The sequence below is a fragment of the Bufo bufo genome, chromosome 5, assembly GCF_905171765.1.
Source record: "Bufo bufo chromosome 5, aBufBuf1.1, whole genome shotgun sequence".
NCBI classification, from domain to species: domain Eukaryota; kingdom Metazoa; phylum Chordata; class Amphibia; order Anura; family Bufonidae; genus Bufo; species Bufo bufo.
This window is the reverse complement of record NC_053393.1, coordinates 283,449,952-283,468,606: the sequence shown is the minus strand read 5'-3', so window position 1 is coordinate 283,468,606 and position 18,655 is coordinate 283,449,952. Positions and strand designations below refer to the sequence as shown.

At 43.2% G+C, this 18,655-nt stretch overlaps 1 protein-coding gene across 1 annotated transcript in view; it reads right to left on the bottom strand.

The window, feature by feature from the left end:
* Positions 1-18,655, bottom strand: part of RECK (reversion inducing cysteine rich protein with kazal motifs) — a 1,014,637-nt gene that overhangs the window by 622,065 nt on the left and 373,917 nt on the right. Inside the window, exons 9-11 of the mRNA XM_040433615.1 lie at positions 13,214-13,481; positions 5,761-5,940; positions 5,440-5,652 (exon numbers count right to left, since the gene is read on the bottom strand). Coding sequence (XP_040289549.1) covers positions 5,440-5,652; positions 5,761-5,940; positions 13,214-13,481 — 661 coding nt within the window. The remainder of the gene's footprint in view (positions 1-5,439; positions 5,653-5,760; positions 5,941-13,213; positions 13,482-18,655) is intronic.

Sequence of the window (18,655 nt, the reverse complement as noted above, 5' to 3'; positions counted from 1 at the left end):
CCTCAAATTGACAAGCAGATTATGTATTAAAGGGGTTGTCTCACTTCAGTAAGTGGCATTTATCATGTAGAGAAAGTTCATACAAGCCACTTACTAATGTATTGTTATTATCCATATTGCTTCCTTTCCTGTTTAGACTCATTTTTCCATCACATTATACACTGCTCATTTCCATGGTTATAGACCACCCTGCAATCCATCAGTGGTGGTCATGCTCGCACACTATAGGAAAAAGTCTCTGTGGGAATGGAGATGATGAGGAGACATGAGAGGAGGGTGAGGTGTGGCTAATGAGCAGCAGCACTTGTTTATAGTCTCCATTACCACAGCAACACATTACCACAGCCTGTCCTGTCCGTCCTCTCTGTACTTCATGTCTCCTCATGAACTAAATTCCCCAGAGATTCAGCTAAAGTACTTATTATCTGTATTCAGGATCATAATCCCTGAGGAGTAGAGAGGAGGATGAGGCAGCGCTTTACCTCAGTGTTGTAAAGTAATTTGTCCTCATGTGTGATCAGGACAGGTTTTGTGTGAACTAATGGGACAGCGGCCATTTTGTTTCCCCTGATGTTTGCTCCCCAGACAAAACGGGCCATTATAAATAATGAAAGGTATTTGAGAATATATTTATAATAAAGTAATATTTAAGTATTTTCATTTTCTTAATTCCTGGAGAACCCCTATAAGGTGAGAGAGAAATGGTAAGCAGATGGAGTGGTAATGAAAGAAAAGGGATGGTCTAGAGCAGGCATCCTCAAACTGAGGCCCTCCAGCTGTTGCAAAACTACAACTCCCAGCATGCCCGAATAGCCTATAGGTATCAGCCCACAGCAGGGCATTGTGGGAGTTGTAGTTTAGAGTAATTCCGGCATATTCCAGATTTCTGCCCTGTAACAACCATAGAGAAATCCTGTTTCAGATCTTGCACAAAACCTATTATTCTGCTAAGATCTTGAAACTGTGGGGATTGCCCAAATGTAGGCGGTCGCAAGCAGACTAATCCATTTAAACTGACACTGTCCTAAATTGGTTAGATACTAGGGCACTGTTCTGGAATATATATATGAGAAAAAGACTATTTTGTTGCCAAAGTATGTAGGCATCTGTCTGCTGGAGGATTTATAGAGATTGGCTCTATGTTCATCTCAGTAAGCGTATATATATATATATATATATATATATATATATATACACAGTGGGATGCGAAAGTTTGGGCAACCTTGTTAATTGTCATGATTTTCCTTTATAAATCGTTTGTTGTTACAATAAAAAATGTCAGTTAAATATATCATATAGGAGACACACACACAGTGATATTTGAGAAGTGAAATTAAGTTTATTGGATTTACAGAAAGTGTGCTATAATTGTTTAAACAAAATTAGGCAGGTAGTAGATCCTCCTTTTGCAGAAATTACAGCCTCTAAACGCTTCCTGTAGGTTCCAATGAGAGTCTGGATTCTGGTTGAAGGTATTTTGGACCATTCCTCTTTACAAAACTTCTTTAGTTCATTCAGTTTTTGGCTTCCGAGCATGGACAGCTCTCTTTAAGTCACACCACAGATTTTTAATTATATTCAGGTCTGGGGACTGAGATGGCCATTCCAGAACGTTGTACTTGTTCCTCTGCATAAATGCCTTAGTGGATTTTGAGCAATGTTTAGGGTCGTTGTCTTGTTGAAAGATCCAGCCCCGGCGCAGCTTCAGCTTTGTCACTGATTCCTGGACATTGGTCTCCAGAATCTGCTGATACTGAGTAGAATCCATGCGTCCCTCAACTTTGACAAGATTCCCAGTCCCTGCATTGGCCACACAGCCCCACAGCATGATGGAACCACCACCATATTTTACTGTAGGTAGCAAGTGTTTTTCTTGGAATGCTGTGTTCTTTTTCCTCCATGTGTTCTTTTCATCAGTCCACAGCACCTTATTCCAAAATGAAGCTGGCTTGTCCAAATGTGCTTTAGCCCACCTCAAGCTGCACTTTATGTGCTGTGGGCGGAGAAAAGGCTTCCTCTGCATCACTCTCGCATACAGCATCTCCTTGTGTAAATGGTTGAACGATGCACAGTGACTCCATCTGCAGCAAGATGATGTTGCAGGTCTTTGGTGCTGGTCTGTGGGTTGACTCTGACTGTTCTCACCATTCGTCACTTCTGTCTATCCGAGATTTTTCTTGGTCTGCCACTTCGAGCCTTAACTTGAACTGAGCCTGTGGTCTTCCATTTCCTCAATATGTTCCTAACTGTGGAAACAGACAGCTGAAATCTCTGAGACAGCTTTCTGTATCCTTCCTCTAAACCATGATGGTGAACAATCTTTGTCTTCAGGTCATTTGAGAGTTGTTTTGAGACCCCCATGTTGCTACTCTATAGAGAAAATTAAAAGAGGAGGGAAACTTACAATTGACCCCCTTAAATACTCTCTTTCTCATAATTGGATTCACCTGTGTATGTAGGTCAGGGGTCACTGAGCTTACCAAGCCAATTTGAGTTCCAATAATTAGTTCTAAAGGTTTTGGAATCAATAAAATGACAACAGTGCCCAAATTTATGCACCTGCCTAATTTTGTTTAAACAATTATAGCACACTTTCTGTAAATCCAATAAACTTCATTTCACTTCTCAAATATCACTGTGTGTGTCTCCTATATGATATATTTAACTGACATTTTTTTATCGTAACAAACAACGATTTATACAGGAAAATCATGACGATTAACAAGGTTGCCCAAACTTTCGCATCCCACTGTATATATATATACACACATATATATATATTACTCTTTATGGCTCGGGCAGTAATAGTTAGATAGTGTAGGAACATTCTGCTATAGCCATTTTCTATGTGGAAAAAATATATGCTTCATTATATAAATCTGGAGTTGAGTGCAATCAAGGCTGGGGGTAAGCAGGGAGTATGGTTTGACACCTGGAATAGTTGGCCTAGTGCCCTGGACTTAAAAAACTGAAATATGATAACCTTGGGTTTCTATAATACCTCTTAAGTAGTAGAAGAGGGCAAAGGGCATAGGTGGAGTAGGAATGAGAGAGTTTTTTTTTTCTTTTCTCACTCTCCTTTGCCTTTAGCTTCAAGTGGCCATGGGTAAAGTGGGAGAGGGAGGAGGGAAGGAGATATTTAATAACTTATTTATGAATTTGCTGATATGAATTTATTGACTTACTAATGTTTTTTTTTTATATAATGTTTGTAATGACGAAGATAAATAAATAAATAAAAAATAATGCTCCTTAATGTGGGCCAGTACAAAATATCCCATTATGTCTGCCAATGCAAAAAAATACCACCTTATAATGTCTGCCAGTACAAAAATATCCCCTTATAATGTGCACCAGTACAAAAAATACCTCAATGCTCTCCAAAAGAGAAACAATAAAAAATATTGTAATTTGATACTATGAACTCTCTGCCTAACGAGGTAGTGATGATGAATTCACTAAAAGAGTTTAATTGGAGTGTAATAATATTACAGGTTATAGTTACTAGATTTCTGGAGAAGGATCATTGATCCAGTGAGTTATTCTGGTTGTCTGAGTGGAGTCAGGAAGGATTGTTTTTTCCCATTAAAATTGTGGCTTTTACCTCACAGGTTTTTTTTTTTTTTGCTTTCCTCTGAATCAACTTGGAGGATAAGAGGCTGAACTGGATGGACAGCCTATGTTACTATGTAAATCAGATCCCCATATCAAACCTCAGATGAGACCCTCATCAGAACTCCATGTTAGATGCTCCCCCCATTTCAGACCTTAGATCAGACCTACTTTAGACCTCCATGTCAGACTCCAATATCAGAACTCAGATCATACCCCTTTTTTTTGTAACTCCATGTCAGACCTCCTTTAGACCTCCATGTTAGACCCCATCAGACCTCAGTTCAGACCCAAAATAAATAAATTCACTTACCTCTTCTGCTCCACTGCTGCTCTGCAGGTCCAGCTGTCTCTCCTGCAGTCACGCTCCCTGATCTTCTCTGGGCCGGTGCTGCACTGTGACCTGACTGCGTCAGGTCATATTGTGCACACTACACCCTGATGGTGTATGCAGTCAGGACAGTGCAGCACCGAGAGAAGTTGAGGGAGGGGTGAGTACAGTGCTAGCAGTGCTTCACTTCCCCACGTGCTGCATACTAGTGAGCTGGCGCACATTCCATAATAGAATCACTCACTAGTATTCGCTTAATAGGATGCTCTGCATCTCATAAAGTTAAAAATACAGTAACTGGCAGTGTACCCTGTGGGCCCCCCTGGCCAGCGGCGTAACTACCATAGCGGCAGACTATGCAACTGCTATTTGGATCAAGGCAAGAGGGGGCCCAGTCTTAGTTGGGATCATCCCCTCTTCTACTGGAAGTGAAAACTTAGTCAGGACTCTACCCTATAAAGGAACAACTTTTTGCAAATGCAGAAGAAAAATGGCCCAAGGGTCACTGAAAAGGGTTTAGGCAGAAACTCTTTTGTCCTGTGTGGGGGGGGCCTGGTTTGATCTTTGCTATAGGGCCCTTACTTCTCTATGTACGCCACTTCCCCTGGCTTAGGGTCCTGGTGTCAATTGTGACCACTGCGACCCCTATAGCTATGCCACTAAACACAACTTGTGGTGAAACCTGCAAAAAGAAAGAGATTGCAAATGTGCAGTGGAATGCTTAACTGATGGTGTTGTGTAAAGCCACCCTACAAGCATGGGGGGTTGGGTATTGGACTTGCTGCTGTATTCTGTGGATCGACTTCAACCAAAGGACTAAGCCTGGATGTTTTAAATACAGTGGAGAAGAAGAGAAATATCCTGGTGCCAGGGCTTTTCAAATAAAACTGCTTTCATTGGTAATTCAGCCATAAGTCCAATTAAGCATTTCAGAGACTAGCACCTTCTTCATGTAAGTAATGCCCTTATCAGAAGAAACAGCTAATCCCTGAAATGTGCACTTCAAATGTTTTAAAGCTCAATCACCAATAAAAGTGGGTTTATTTGGAAAGCACTAGCAACCGGATCTTTTTTTTTCTTCTCCCACGATGAATTGAGTTAGACAGCTACCCACATACCCATGTTCACACTATCATTCTTATGATCGTAGACATGATGCAGAGGGGAGAACATGAGTTGCCATACCTCTCATGACTGGAGGAACACTTAGTTCTGTTAGGGAGAGGAAGCAGAAGGGAAACAAACTCCAGCCTAGAAAGTATTGCCATCGTTATAAGGAAGTGAAAGATGATAGCACAGTAAAACCCCACAGAGAGAAAGTAAAACCCAACTCCAGATTTTATGTGATGTACAGGTGGAGGCTCTGGTATCACCCAAGAAGAGATTTTATGTGGTTACACAATCAGCTGTTAATGCTGCAACATTTTATTTTTTGGGGGGGATGCCATTTAACTTTTCGTCAGCTACATGCATCCCTGGTAATGAACACTCCTTACTTGCAGATGATGCTTCCTCTAGATTTACTATGACACGGCTTAATCTGAAGTGAGCAAGCAATTGCCTTCCACATTTCTGGATTACATTTCCTAATATCTAGAACAGGAATATTCATGAAAGGCATCTTAATGCTTCCTTTCTCCCATAGCTTCATATCATTCATTGCTCCTTGGTCTGATTGAGCATTACAACTTCGAAATAATTCAGTTGGCCTAAAAATAAAAGCAAACAAAATTAAATATACTTTACTGTCGGCTAGATGACAACTTTTGTTAGTGTCCCTCAAAGAAAGTCAAAGCATATTTAATAATGACTTTTACCGGTTGTTAAAATTGGTACAATATGTCAGATTACGGCATCCCAGCTGACAGGGTTCTCGCACATCTGCTAGGCATGTTAACATTTGAGTCTCCATAGGATTGTATTCACATGAAAGATCAAACTCTTGCCAGATCTGTGTGCTTCCCCAGCTTGTGTTGTAAAGTTTTGTACACAAATCCCTAGAAAATAAGTAAAAATAATGTTATGCTTCAATCGCAAAGTGTTCAGTATGTGAAAAAAAAAAACTGGGACAGTTATGTAATTAGACTATCAAGCATATCTGAGATGTAAAAACATTTAATAAATGTTATAATAAACAGCTCTCTCGCTATTCAGATATCCCTTGGCCATTCATATTTATATTATACTTTTTCATGCATGTTATTGATAAGGTAGTATTGTAGATTTCATGGAACATCTTGAGAAGAGGAGGAGAACCCCCTCTTTATGGAGGTCCCTTTACTTCATGTCACTTGTAGTGTCTCAATTACAGTAAACAGAGATATGGAAATAGTCGATCCCAAGCATGTTGCATACAGGAAAGAGCTAAAGAGTGGCACAAAGATCCAGATAATTTACTAATCTGCATTAACTACAGATGGGTGAGTGACATAAATGTTCATCCTTCTTTAACCACCTCAGCCCCCAGTGCTTAAACACCCTGAAAGACCAGGCCACTTTTTACACTTCTGACCTACACTACTTTCACCGTTTATTGCTCGGTCATGCAACTTACCACCCAAATGAATTTTACCTCCTTTTCTTCTCACTAATAGAGATTTCATTTAGTGGTATTTCATTGCTGCTGACATTTTTACTTTTTTTGTTATTAATCGAAATTTAACGATTTTTTTGCAAAAAAATGACATTTTTCACTTTCAGTTGTAAAATTTTGCAAAAAAAACGAGATCCATATATAAATTTTGCTCTAAATTTATTGTTATACATGTCTTTGATAAAAAAAAAATGTTTGGGTAAAAAAAAAATGGTTTGGGTAAAAGTTATAGCGTTTACAAACTATGGTACAAAAATGTGAATTTCCGCTTTTTGAAGCAGCTCTGACTTTCTGAGCACCTGTCATGTTTCCTGAGGTTCTACAATGCCCAGACAGTACAAACACCCCACAAATGACCCCATTTCGGAAATTACACACCCTAAGATATTCGCTGATGGGCATAGTGAGTTCATTGAACTTTTTATTTTTTGTCACAAGTTAGCGGAAAATGATGATTTTTTTTTTTTTTCTTACAAAGTCTCATATTCCACTAACTTGTGACAAAAAATAAAAAGTTCTATGAACTCACTATGCCCATCACGAAATACCTTGGGGTGTCTTCTTTCCAAAATTGGGTCACTTGTGGGGTAGTTATACTGCCCTGGCATTCTAGGGGCCCAAATGTGAGGTAAGGAGTTTGAAATCAAATTCTGTAAAAAATGACCTGTGAAATCCGAAAGGTGCTCTTTGGAATATGGGCCCCTTTGCCCACCTAGGCTGCAAAAAAGTGTCACACATCTGGTATCTCCGTACTCAGGAGAAGTTGGGGAATGTGTTTTGGGGTGTCATTTTACATATACCCATGCTGGGTGAGAGAAATATCTTGGCAAAAGACAACTTTTCCCATTTTTTTTATACAAAGTTGGCATTTGACCAAGATATTTATCTCACCCAGCATGGGTATATGTAAAAAGACACCCCAAAACACATTCCTCAACTTCTACTGAATACAGAGATACCAGATGTGTGACACTTTTTTGCAGCCTAGGTGGGCAAAGGGGCCCACATTCCAAAGAGCACCTTTCGGATTTCACTGGTCATTTTTTACAGAATTTGATTTCAAACTCCTTACCATACATTTGGGCCCCTAGAATGCCAGGGCAGTATAACTACCCCACAAGTGACCCCATTTTGGAAAGAAGACACCCCAAGGTATTCCGTGAGGGCAATGGCGAGTTCCTAGAATTTTTTATTTTTTGTCACAAGTTAGTGGAAAATGATGATTTTTTTTTTTTTTTTTTTTTCATACAAAGTCTCATATTCCACTAACTTGTGACAAAAAATAAAAAATTCTAGGAACTCGCCATGCCCCTCACGGAATACCTTGGGGTGTCTTTTTTCCAAAATGGGGTCACTTGTGGGGTAGTTATACTGCCCTGGCATTTTCCAGGGGCCCTAATGTGTGGTAAGTAGGTAAATGACCTGTGAAATCCTAAAGGTGCTCTTTGGAATATGGGCCCCTTTGCCCACCTAGGCTGCAAAAAAGTGTCACACATGTGGTATCGCCGTATTCAGGAGAAGTTGGGGAATGTGTTTTGGGGTGTCATTTTACATATACCCATGCTGGGTGAGAGAAATATCTTGGCAAAAGACAACTTTTCCCATTTTTTTATACAAAGTTGGCATTTGACCAAGATATTTCTCTCACCCAGCATGGGTATATGTAAAATGACACCCCAAAACACATTCCCCAACTTCTCCTGAGTACGGCGATACCAGATGTGTGACACTTTTTTGCAGCCTAGATGCGCAAAGGTGCCCAAATTCCTTTTAGGAGGGCATTTTTAGACATTTGGATACCAGACTTCTTCTCACGCTTTGGGGCCCCTAGAATGCCAGGGCAGTATAAATACCCCACATGTGACCCCATTTTGGAAAGAAGACACCCCAAGGTATTCAATGAGGGGCATGGCGAGTTCATAGAAATTTTTTTTTTGGCACAAGTTAGCGGAAATTGATATTTTTTTCTCACAAAGTCTCCCGTTCCGCTAACTTGGGACAAAAATTTCAATCTTTCATGGACTCAATATGCCCCTTCTTTCCGAAATGGGGTCACATGTGGGGTATTTATACTGCCCTGGCATTCTAGGGGCCCTAAAGCGTGAGAAGAAGTCTGGAATATAAATGTCTAAAAAATTTTACGCATTTGGATTCCGTGAGGGGTATGGTGAGTTCATGTGAGATTTTATTTTTTGACACAAGTTAGTGGAATATGAGACTTTGTAAGAAAAAAAAAAAAATATTCCGCTAACTTGGGCCAAAAAAATGTCTGAATGGAGCCTTACAGAGGGTGATCAATGACAGGGGGGTGATCAATGACAGGGGGAGTGATCAATGACAGGGGTGGTGATCAATGACAGGGGGGTGATCAGAGAGTCTATATGGGGTGATAACCACAGTCATTGATCACGCCCCTGTAAGGCTTCATTCAGACGTCCGTATGCGTTTTGCGGATCCGATCCATCTATCAGTGGATCCGTAAAAATCATGCGGACATCTGAATGGAGCTTTACAGGGGGTTGATCAATGACAGGGGTGTAATCAATGACAGGGGGGTGATCAGGGAGTCTATATGGGGTGATCACCACAGTCATTGATCACGCCCCTGTAAGGCTTCATTCAGACGTCCGTATACGTTTTTGCGGATCCGATCCATCTATCAGTGGATCCGTAAAAATCATGCGGACATCTGAATGGAGCTTTACAGGGGGTTGATCAATGACAGGGGTGTAATCAATGACAGGGGGGTGATCAGGGAGTCTATATGGGGTGATAACCACAGTCATTAATCACGCCCCTGTAAGGCTTTATTCAGATGTCCGTATGCATTTTGCGGATCCGATCCATCTATCAGTGGATCCGTAAAAATCATGCGGACATCTGAATGGAGCTTTACAGGGGGTTGATCAATGACAGGGGTGTAATCAATGACAGGGGGGTGATCAGGGAGTCTATGTGGGGTGATAACCACAGTCATTGATCACGCCCCTGTAAGGCTTCATTCAGACGTCCGTATGCGTTTTGCGGATCCGATCCATCTATCAGTGGATCCGTAAAAATCATGCGGACATCTGAATGGAGCTTTACAGGGGGTTGATCAATGACAGGGGTGTAATCAATGACAGGGGGGTGATCAGGGAGTCTATATGGGGTGATCACCACAGTCATTGATCACGCCCCTCTAAGGCTTCATTCAGACGTCCGTATGCGTTTTGCGGATCCGATCCATCTATCAGTGAATCCGTAAAAATCATGCGGACATCTGAATGGAGCTTTACAGGGGGTTGATCAATGACAGGGGTGTAATCAATGACAGGGGGGTGATCAGGGAGTCTATGTGGGGTGATAACCACAGTCATTGATCACGCCCCTGTAACGCTTCATTCAGACGTCCGTATGCGTTTTGCGGATCCGATCCATCTATCAGTGGATCCGTAAAAATCATGCGGACATCTGAATGGAGCTTTACAGGGGGTTGATCAATGACAGGGGTGTAATCAATGACAGGGGGGTGATCAGGGAGTCTATATGGGGTGATCACCACAGTCATTGATCACGCCCCTGTAAGGCTTCATTCAGACGTCCGTATGCGTTTTGCGGATCCGATCCATCTATCAGTGAATCCGTAAAAATCATGCGGACATCTGAATGGAGCTTTACAGGGGGTTGATCAATGACAGGGGTGTAATCAATGACAGGGGGGTGATCAGGGAGTCTATATGGGGTGATAACCACAGTCATTGATCATGCCCCTGTAAGGCTTCATTCAGACGTCCGTATGCGTTTTGTGGATCCGATCCATCTATCAGTGGATCCGTAAAAATCATGCGGACATCTGAACGGAGCTTTACAGGGGGTTGATCAATGACAGGGGTGTAATCAATGACAGGGGGATGATCAGGGAGTCTATATGGGGTGATAACCACAGTCATTGATCACGCCCCTGTAAGGCTTCATTCAGACGTCCGTATGCGTTTTGCGGATCCGATCCATCTATCAGTGGATCCGTAAAAATCAGAGAGTCTATATGGGGTGATAACCATAGGCATTGATCACGCCCCTGTAAGGCTTCATTCAGACGTCCGTATGCGTTTTGCGGATCCGATCCATCTATCAGTGGATCCGTAAAAATCATGCGGACATCTGAATGGAGCTTTACAGGGGGTTGATCAATGACAGGGGTGTAATCAATGACAGGGGGGTGATCAGGAAGTCTATATGGGGTGATCAGGGGCTAATAAGGGGTTAATAAGTGACGGGGAGGGGGGTGTAGTGTAGTGTAGTGGTGCTTGGTGCTACTTTACTGAGCTACCTGTGTCCTCTGGTGGTCGATCCAAACAAAGGGGACCACCAGAGGACCAGGTAGCAGGTATATTAGACGCTGTTATCAAAACAGCGTCTAATATACCTGTTAGGGGTTAAAAAAAACACATCTCCAGCCTGCCAGCAAACGATTGCCGCTGGCAGGCTGGAGATCAACTCTCTTACCTTCCGTTCCTGTGAGGGCGCGCGCCTGTGTGCGCGCGTTCACAGGAAGTCTCGGCTCGCGCGAGATGACGCGTATATGCGTGACTCTGCGCAGGGCTGCCACCTCCGGAACGCGAATCTGCGTTAGGCGGTCCGGAGGTGGTTAAATTATGTGCAAATATAGCCATAGCACCTCAGATAATTAACGATGAGAACTCCTATGTACAATAATGAATACAAAGCTCTGAAATATATTGCCAGTCACATGTGCCCCATAGCACATAAAGACCAAAAAATATTACAATATTAAAGGGGTTGTCCAGGTTCAGGCCAATTTACAACCCTTGCGGCGGCAGTGCAGGCAGTACGGTGTTTTTCACATTCCTTTACGCTTCTCCCACGCAATCTCCCACTCCTTCTCCACTCCATCATCAGCCATCAATAATGGAATGTGTGGCCAGGAAATAACTCTACATTCCCAACAATCTGATGGCACGCAAGCTTAATTCCCACCTGGCCAAGTTGCTGGTGATACAGTTGCTGCTGTACCATTAAATAGAGTCTGCTGCCATTGATTCTTTGTACTCTCACGTGGCAGACAACATGGGATGCTCCCTGTAATTCTCACTGTGCTGCGAGGTTCACGCCATGGTGAAAACCTAGAGCAGCTCTTACAGGCAGAGACAGTACATGTCTTTCATGGCTCACTGGGTCAATGTTTTTTCCGGCGGTGGCGAGGGAGCAACCTGGCAACGAGGCCAGATCCTTTTGACCCCCCCCCCCCCACGATTGTGCTTCCCACACCAGACACTTGTCCGCCTCTTCCATGGACACTTTCCCGTCCCCAACAGCAGTAGGGCACAGGGTAGCTCACATTACCCCTACTTTCTATTACATGTGTCAAGTCAAGCGTTGCCACGCCATGTTGGAGCTGATCGGCCTGAGAGAGAGTAGCCAAATCTTTGAGCAGTTGCTGAAGTACTTCAAGCAGTAAACATCCCACTGGCTGTCACCCCGCCGACTCCAAATGGTCAAGGTGGTCAGCGCAACATCCTGGCCGCCTTGAACCTGGGCAAAATAACACATGCTCCCTGCATGGCACACATCATCAACATAGTGTTGAAGTGCTTTCTAAATAAATACACTGGCTTGCACAAGGAGCTGGCAAGGAGACTGTCCAAGCACTTCAGCCACTCTTACATGGTGAGGAACGCTCTCCTGGATCTGCAGCTACAGAATGGCCTGCCGCTACATGACTTAATCCAACTTGCTGAAATTCAACATTGCACATGCTCGAGTGTCTGTACGAACTGTGAAGAGCAGTGAATGATTTTGTCATGCACCAGACTGCCTTAGCAGCAGGGAGCATGTATTGCTTTGAGGTCAGGCAGTGTCAGCTCTTTCAAGATGCCTGTCTGCTGCTGAAGCCCTTCAAAGAGGCCACAAAGTTTGTCCGCAGGGACAACTACGGCATGAACGATCTCACCCCCTCCTATTTATCTTAGAACAGAATCTGACACTCATGCAGCAGGGGACCACAGCGGAAGAAGAGCAGCTGATGTCACATTCTGTAAAGCTGCTGCTGCCTCCATCATGCCACCTCCGCCATCATGCCCACTGCTGCACCCTGCTGACCATCATCTTCTGTAAGGCTGCTGCTTCTCCTCGGTGCTAATCTCCTGCTGCCACCACCATTAGTGCCAAAGCTTCTGCCAATACAACCACTATCCTACTACTACCACTACCCATAGACAACCTTGTATGTTTCATGCCACTACTATTGCAGCCACATGCCGCTATATCCATACCATACCCTTTCCACATCCACATACCCTTGCTGCTCCCAATTAAAAAGGATAATTTTTTTAGGTTTGTTCACAACAAGCCACTTTTTCTTCTGACAATCAACACTTGTGCATGTCGTGTTGGAGCTGAATGGGCTGCCTTATCTATGACTGGCAATGGCAGCTATCTTTGTATATAATTCTATTAATCACTGATAATAGCTGGATGGACCTTCTTGAGCTCAGGAACAGCATGGATTTCAATGTATAATAGATTACAAGTTTTGCTGAATCTTTTTCCATAAAACTATATATCTGCTCAGGTACTTTTGCTCTATAACATGCAGCCTGTAGATTGCACTGCATTGCGTAGTGATAGGCTGTCATTAAATGTTAAATACACAATAGCAAGACCCAAGCACTTACCTACACAATGAGGAGTTTGCTTTTGAGCAGCAGTGAAGTTTTGCACCATCAAGTCCTGTAGAAGGTTGATGAGCAACAGTGACCCCATTTTGGACTGACCTAGAACTCTCTAGGAAACACTGCCAGAGTGGATCTTGAGGAAGAGGAGATTTTTTACACTCTCTAATTAGGTCTTCGACAATATCATGTTCTGATTTGTTTGAAAGGAGAATTAGTTTGCAAGCTTTTTGGCAAACTTTTTCTTCAGCCCTGTCACAGCAGTGTACACCTGAAAAAAAACAACAATGTTTTAAAAATTGGCACCAGCATAATAATTCAGACTGTATTTTGAAAGTCTAGGAAAGATAATAAGAATTTAAGACTCGTTGAAAAAAGCATTAACATAATCCACAAGACTTTAAAGGCGTATTCCAGTTAAGTTACATATAGAGATAAACTAAAACATTTCAAAGTATACAAGATCCGAACAAAGGTTTAGGTCCTTCGGTGCTCTAGTTTGCCATTTCAGAATCCAGAAAGCCTCCCTGTTCCAGACCTTATATTCCCATATCCCTCATCTCAAAGGTTTACATACTGTATATTTTCACAGAAATATACTGTTATATGTGTAATGCCTCCTTCATAAACCTGTTAGAAATGTTTTGATGCCACAGAGGAATTGTGTGAACCTGGATTTACCACATCGTAAACATGTTCAGAGAATCTCTTTCTCAGCAATCTTACTGTACTGCCCATATATTGAAGGTTACACAAGTGTTTATGACCTCTAAGTAATTTAGAGATAAGGGTTATTAGTTGACCGGCACAAAGTGAAAGTGAAAGTAGGATGCAGACAGCCAGACACACAGTTAATCCTTTGTGACAGAACGGCTCAATATTTTTAATAAAGACCAATTTAAAAAATGATTTTTAGCCCAAAGAAAAGTAAAATGCAATAATAATTATTATTTTTTGCCTCTGAAGGTGTACAGTCGTGGCCAAAAGTTTTGAGAATTACATAAATATTGGAAATTGGAAAAGTTGCTGCTTAAGTTTTTATAATAGCAATTTGCATATACTCCAGAATGTTATGAAGAGTGATCAGATGAATTGCATAGTTCTTTTTTGCCATGAAAATTAACTTAATCCCAAAAAAACCATTCCACTGCATTTCATTGCTGTCATTAAAGGACCTGCTGAGATCATTTCAGTAATCGTCTTGTTAACTCAGGTGAGAATGTTGACGAGCACAAGGCTGGAGATCATTATGTCAGGCTGATTGGGTTAAAATGGCAGACTTGACATGTTAAAAGGAGGGTGATGCTTGAAATCATTGTTCTTCCATTGTTAACCATGGTGACCTGCAAAGAAACACGTGCAGCCATCATTGCATTGCATGAAAATGGCTTCACAGGCAAGGATATTGTGGCTACTAAGATTGCACCTCAATCAACAATTTATAGGATCATCAATAACTTCAAGGAAAGAGGTTCAATTCTTGTTAAGAAGGCTTCAGGGTGTCCAAGAAAGTCCAGCAAGCCCCAGGATCGACTCCTAAAGAGGATTCAGCTGCGGGATCGGAGTGCCACAAGTGCAGAGCTTGCTCAGGAATGGCAGCAGGCAGGTGTGAGCGCATCTGCACGCACAGTGAGGCGAAGACTTTTGGAAGATGGCCTGGTGTCAAGAAGGGCAGCAAAGAAGCCACTTCTCTAAAAAAAAAAAACATCAGGGACAGATTGATCTTCTGCAGAAAATATGGTGAATGGACTGCTGAGGACTGGGGCAAAGTCATACTCTCTGATGAAGCCTCTTTCCGATTGTTTGGGGGATCAGGAAAAAAGCTTGTCCGAAGAAGAAAAGGTGAGCGTAGCATCCTGAGACCATTCATGTGTGGGGTTGCTTCTCATCCAAGGGAGTGGACTCACTCACAATTTTGCCCAAAAACACAGCCATGATGTCACGGCGGACGGGATCTCAGATACACAGATAAACCAACAAACAAGATTCTAGGCGAGAAGCTGGGGAAAGGTCACCTACTAACAAATCCCTGACTTCTCTCCCTACACTGCTAAGCCCACATTCAGACCTTGAAGGTAGGAATAATGTGTCCTCGTGCCTGGGCTGAAAATACCCTAGAATCCCTGAGATGGTGAAAGGGGAATAGGGGCAGCCTGCTCCCTCAGAACCTGGAGGGGACAGACGACACACAAACAGCCTAGACAGCAAACAACAAAAACAGAAACCAAACTTATCTTATCTGAGCTGGAACAGACAATCATTCCTTCCTTGCTTCCAAGGCCAGACTGATTTCTATAACCCGCACAGAAAACTGGGAATGAGTGAGATTTAAACCAATGACCCCACCCAGTGCACCTGAAGGGAGGCGGATCTAGCACGACTCCAAAACAAAAACAAAAAACTAAACACGTGCAGCTATTCTGGCCGACCTCCGCACATAGTCAGAGCAGGGCATGACAGTACCCCTCCTTCTAGGAGGAGGAGGCAATGGCGATGGTTCCACAGGTTTCACGTATTTTTTCAGTAAAGACCTGTGGAACACATCATGGATCCTCCAAGTCTGCGGAAGATCCAGCCGAAACGCTACTGGATTGATCACCGCAGATATTTTGTACGGACCAATAAATCTTGGACCCAGTTTCCAAGATGGCACTCTCAGTTTAATATTTCTAGTGGACAACCACACCAGATCACCCACACACAGGTCCGGACCAGTCACACGTCTCTTGTCAGCCATTCGCTTATACCTCTCACCCATCTTCTCCAAATTCACTTGGATCCTCCGCCAGATAGAAGACAAGGCAGAAGAAAATCTCTCCTCCTCTGGCATCCCAGAGGAACTAGTCCCAGAAGAGGTACCAAACTGAGGATGAAAACCGTATGCGTCAAAAAATGGCGACTTACCCGTGGACTCCTGTCTACGGTTATTCAAAGCAAATTCTGCTAGGGACAAGAATGAGGACCAGTCCTCTTGATTTTCAGCCACAAAGCACCTCAAGTAGGTCTCCAGGTTTTGATTAGTACGCTCTGTCTGTCCATTCGACTGCGGATGAAAAGCCGAAGAGAACGAAAGTTGAATGCCAAGCCAAGAACAGAACTCCCTCCAAAACCTGGAGACAAACTGCGTGCCCCTATCAGAGACCACATCCGAAGGAATACCATGCAATTTCACAATATTATCAACAAAAATCTGCGCAAGAGTCTTGGCGTTAGGCAGACTAGTTAATGATATAAAGTGAGCCATTTTACTGAAACGGTCAACTACCACCAAAATTGCTGTTCTCCCGGAGGAACTCGGCAGATCCGTAATAAAGTCCATAGACAAGTGCGTCCAAGGACGAGACGGAATAGACAATGGAAGGAGTGAACCAGCCGGTCGAGTATGGGCAACCTTTGACCGAGCTCAGGTTTCACAAGCTGCCACGTAATCCTCAATGCTCTTACGTAACCTTGGCCACCAGAACCTCCGGGACACCAGGTCACAGGTGGACTTACCACCAGGATGTCCAGCAAGGACAGTATCGTGATGTTCCTTGAATACCTTATATCGCAGACCTTCAGGAACAAACAACCTCCCTCGGGGACAAGAACCAGGAGCCCCCTCCTGGGCTTCCAACACCTCCATCTCCAATTCGGGGTACAGAGCGGAGACCACCACCCCATCAGCCAAAATCGGAGCAGGATCCTCTGAATCACCCAGGAAAGCTGTGAGACAAGGCATCTGCCTTGACGTTCTTAACCCCCGGGCGAAAGGTAACCACAAAATTGAACCTGGTAAAAAATAGTGACCATCTGGCCTGTCTAGGGTTCAGACGCTTGGCAGATTGGAGGTAAGCCAAATTCTTATGATCTGTATATACTGTAACGGGGTGAGACGCCCTCTCCAACCAGTGACGCCATTCCTCAAAGGCCAACTTGATGGCCAGCAACTCTATCTCCAACATCATAATTATTCTCGGCGACCGAGAGCTTCTTGGAGAAAAAAGCACACGGGACCCATTTGCCAGGAGATGAACCCTGCGACAGCACCGCTCCAACTCCCACTTCTGATGCATCAACCTCCACCACGAATGGCTGAGACAAATCGGGCTGCACCAGAATGGGAGCAGACGCAAAACACTCCTTAATAGCCGAAAAGGCCTGCAATGCCTCATCTGACCAGACAGAGACGTCGGCGCCCTTCTTAGTCATATCAGTGAGAGGTCTTACAATGGTAGAATAGTTTGAAATAAATTTTCTATAATAATTAGTAAACCCCAAAAACCGCATCAAAGCTTTCTAAATTTTCTCTGGTCGGTCCCATTCCAGAACCGCCCAGACCTTTTCGGGGTCCATACGAAAACCAGAGTTAGAAAGCAGATATCCCAAAAACGGAAGCTCCTGCACCGAAAACACACATTTCTCCAATTTGGCATATAATTTATTCTCCCGAAGGATCGTCAAAACCTGTCTCACATGATCCTGATGGGTCTTCAGATCAGGAGAGTAAATTAAAATGTCATCCAAGTAAACCACCACGAACCTCCCCACCAAATGATGGAAAATGTAATTGACGAACAGCTGAAATACCGCTGGCGCGTTCGTCAACCCAAAAGGCATAACCAGATTCTCAAAATGACCCTCATGCGTATTGAAGGCCGTTTTCCACTCATCCCCCTCCTTGATTCTGATCAGATTGTAGGCCCCTCTCAAATCCAACTTGGAGAACACCTTGGCTCCAACAATCTGATCAAAAAGGTCAGAGATCAAAGGCAGGGGATATGGATCCCGGACCGGAATACGTTTCAATTCCCGGAAATCCAAACAAGGTCTCAGCAATCCATCCTTCTTTTTTACAAAGAACAAACCTACTGCCACCGGAGACTTAGAAGGCCTAATATGACCTTTTGCCAAACTCTCGGCGACATACCTTCGCATGACCTCTCTTTCGGGTTGAGAAAGATTGTAAAGCCGAGACTTTGGCAACTTAGCCCCTGGGATGAGATTAACTGGACAATCATAGTCACGATGAGGGGGCAATTCCTGAGCCCCACCCTCCGAAAAGACATCCGCAATATCTGAGAGATACTGAGGTAAAGCCGTAGTGGACACACCAGAGATAGATGTGCCAAGACAATTATCCGAACAAAACTCACTCCAACCAATGATTTGTCTTGTTTGCCAATCTATAATTGGGTTATGTTTAGTCAACCATGGTAACCCCAAAACTATAGGAGCCGGCAAATCCTTCATGACAAAACAAGACATAATCTCAACATATGAATCACCCACCCTTAAGTGAATACCATGAGCAATATGAGTGAGACTCCTTTGAGAAACAGGGGAAGAATCAATTGCAGAAAACTGAATCTCTCTTTCTAAAGTGCAAGTACTTAGACACAGATTTTGAAGAAAAAGAAAGTCAATAAGGTTTACCCCAGCATCACAGTCAAGGAATACTTCAAC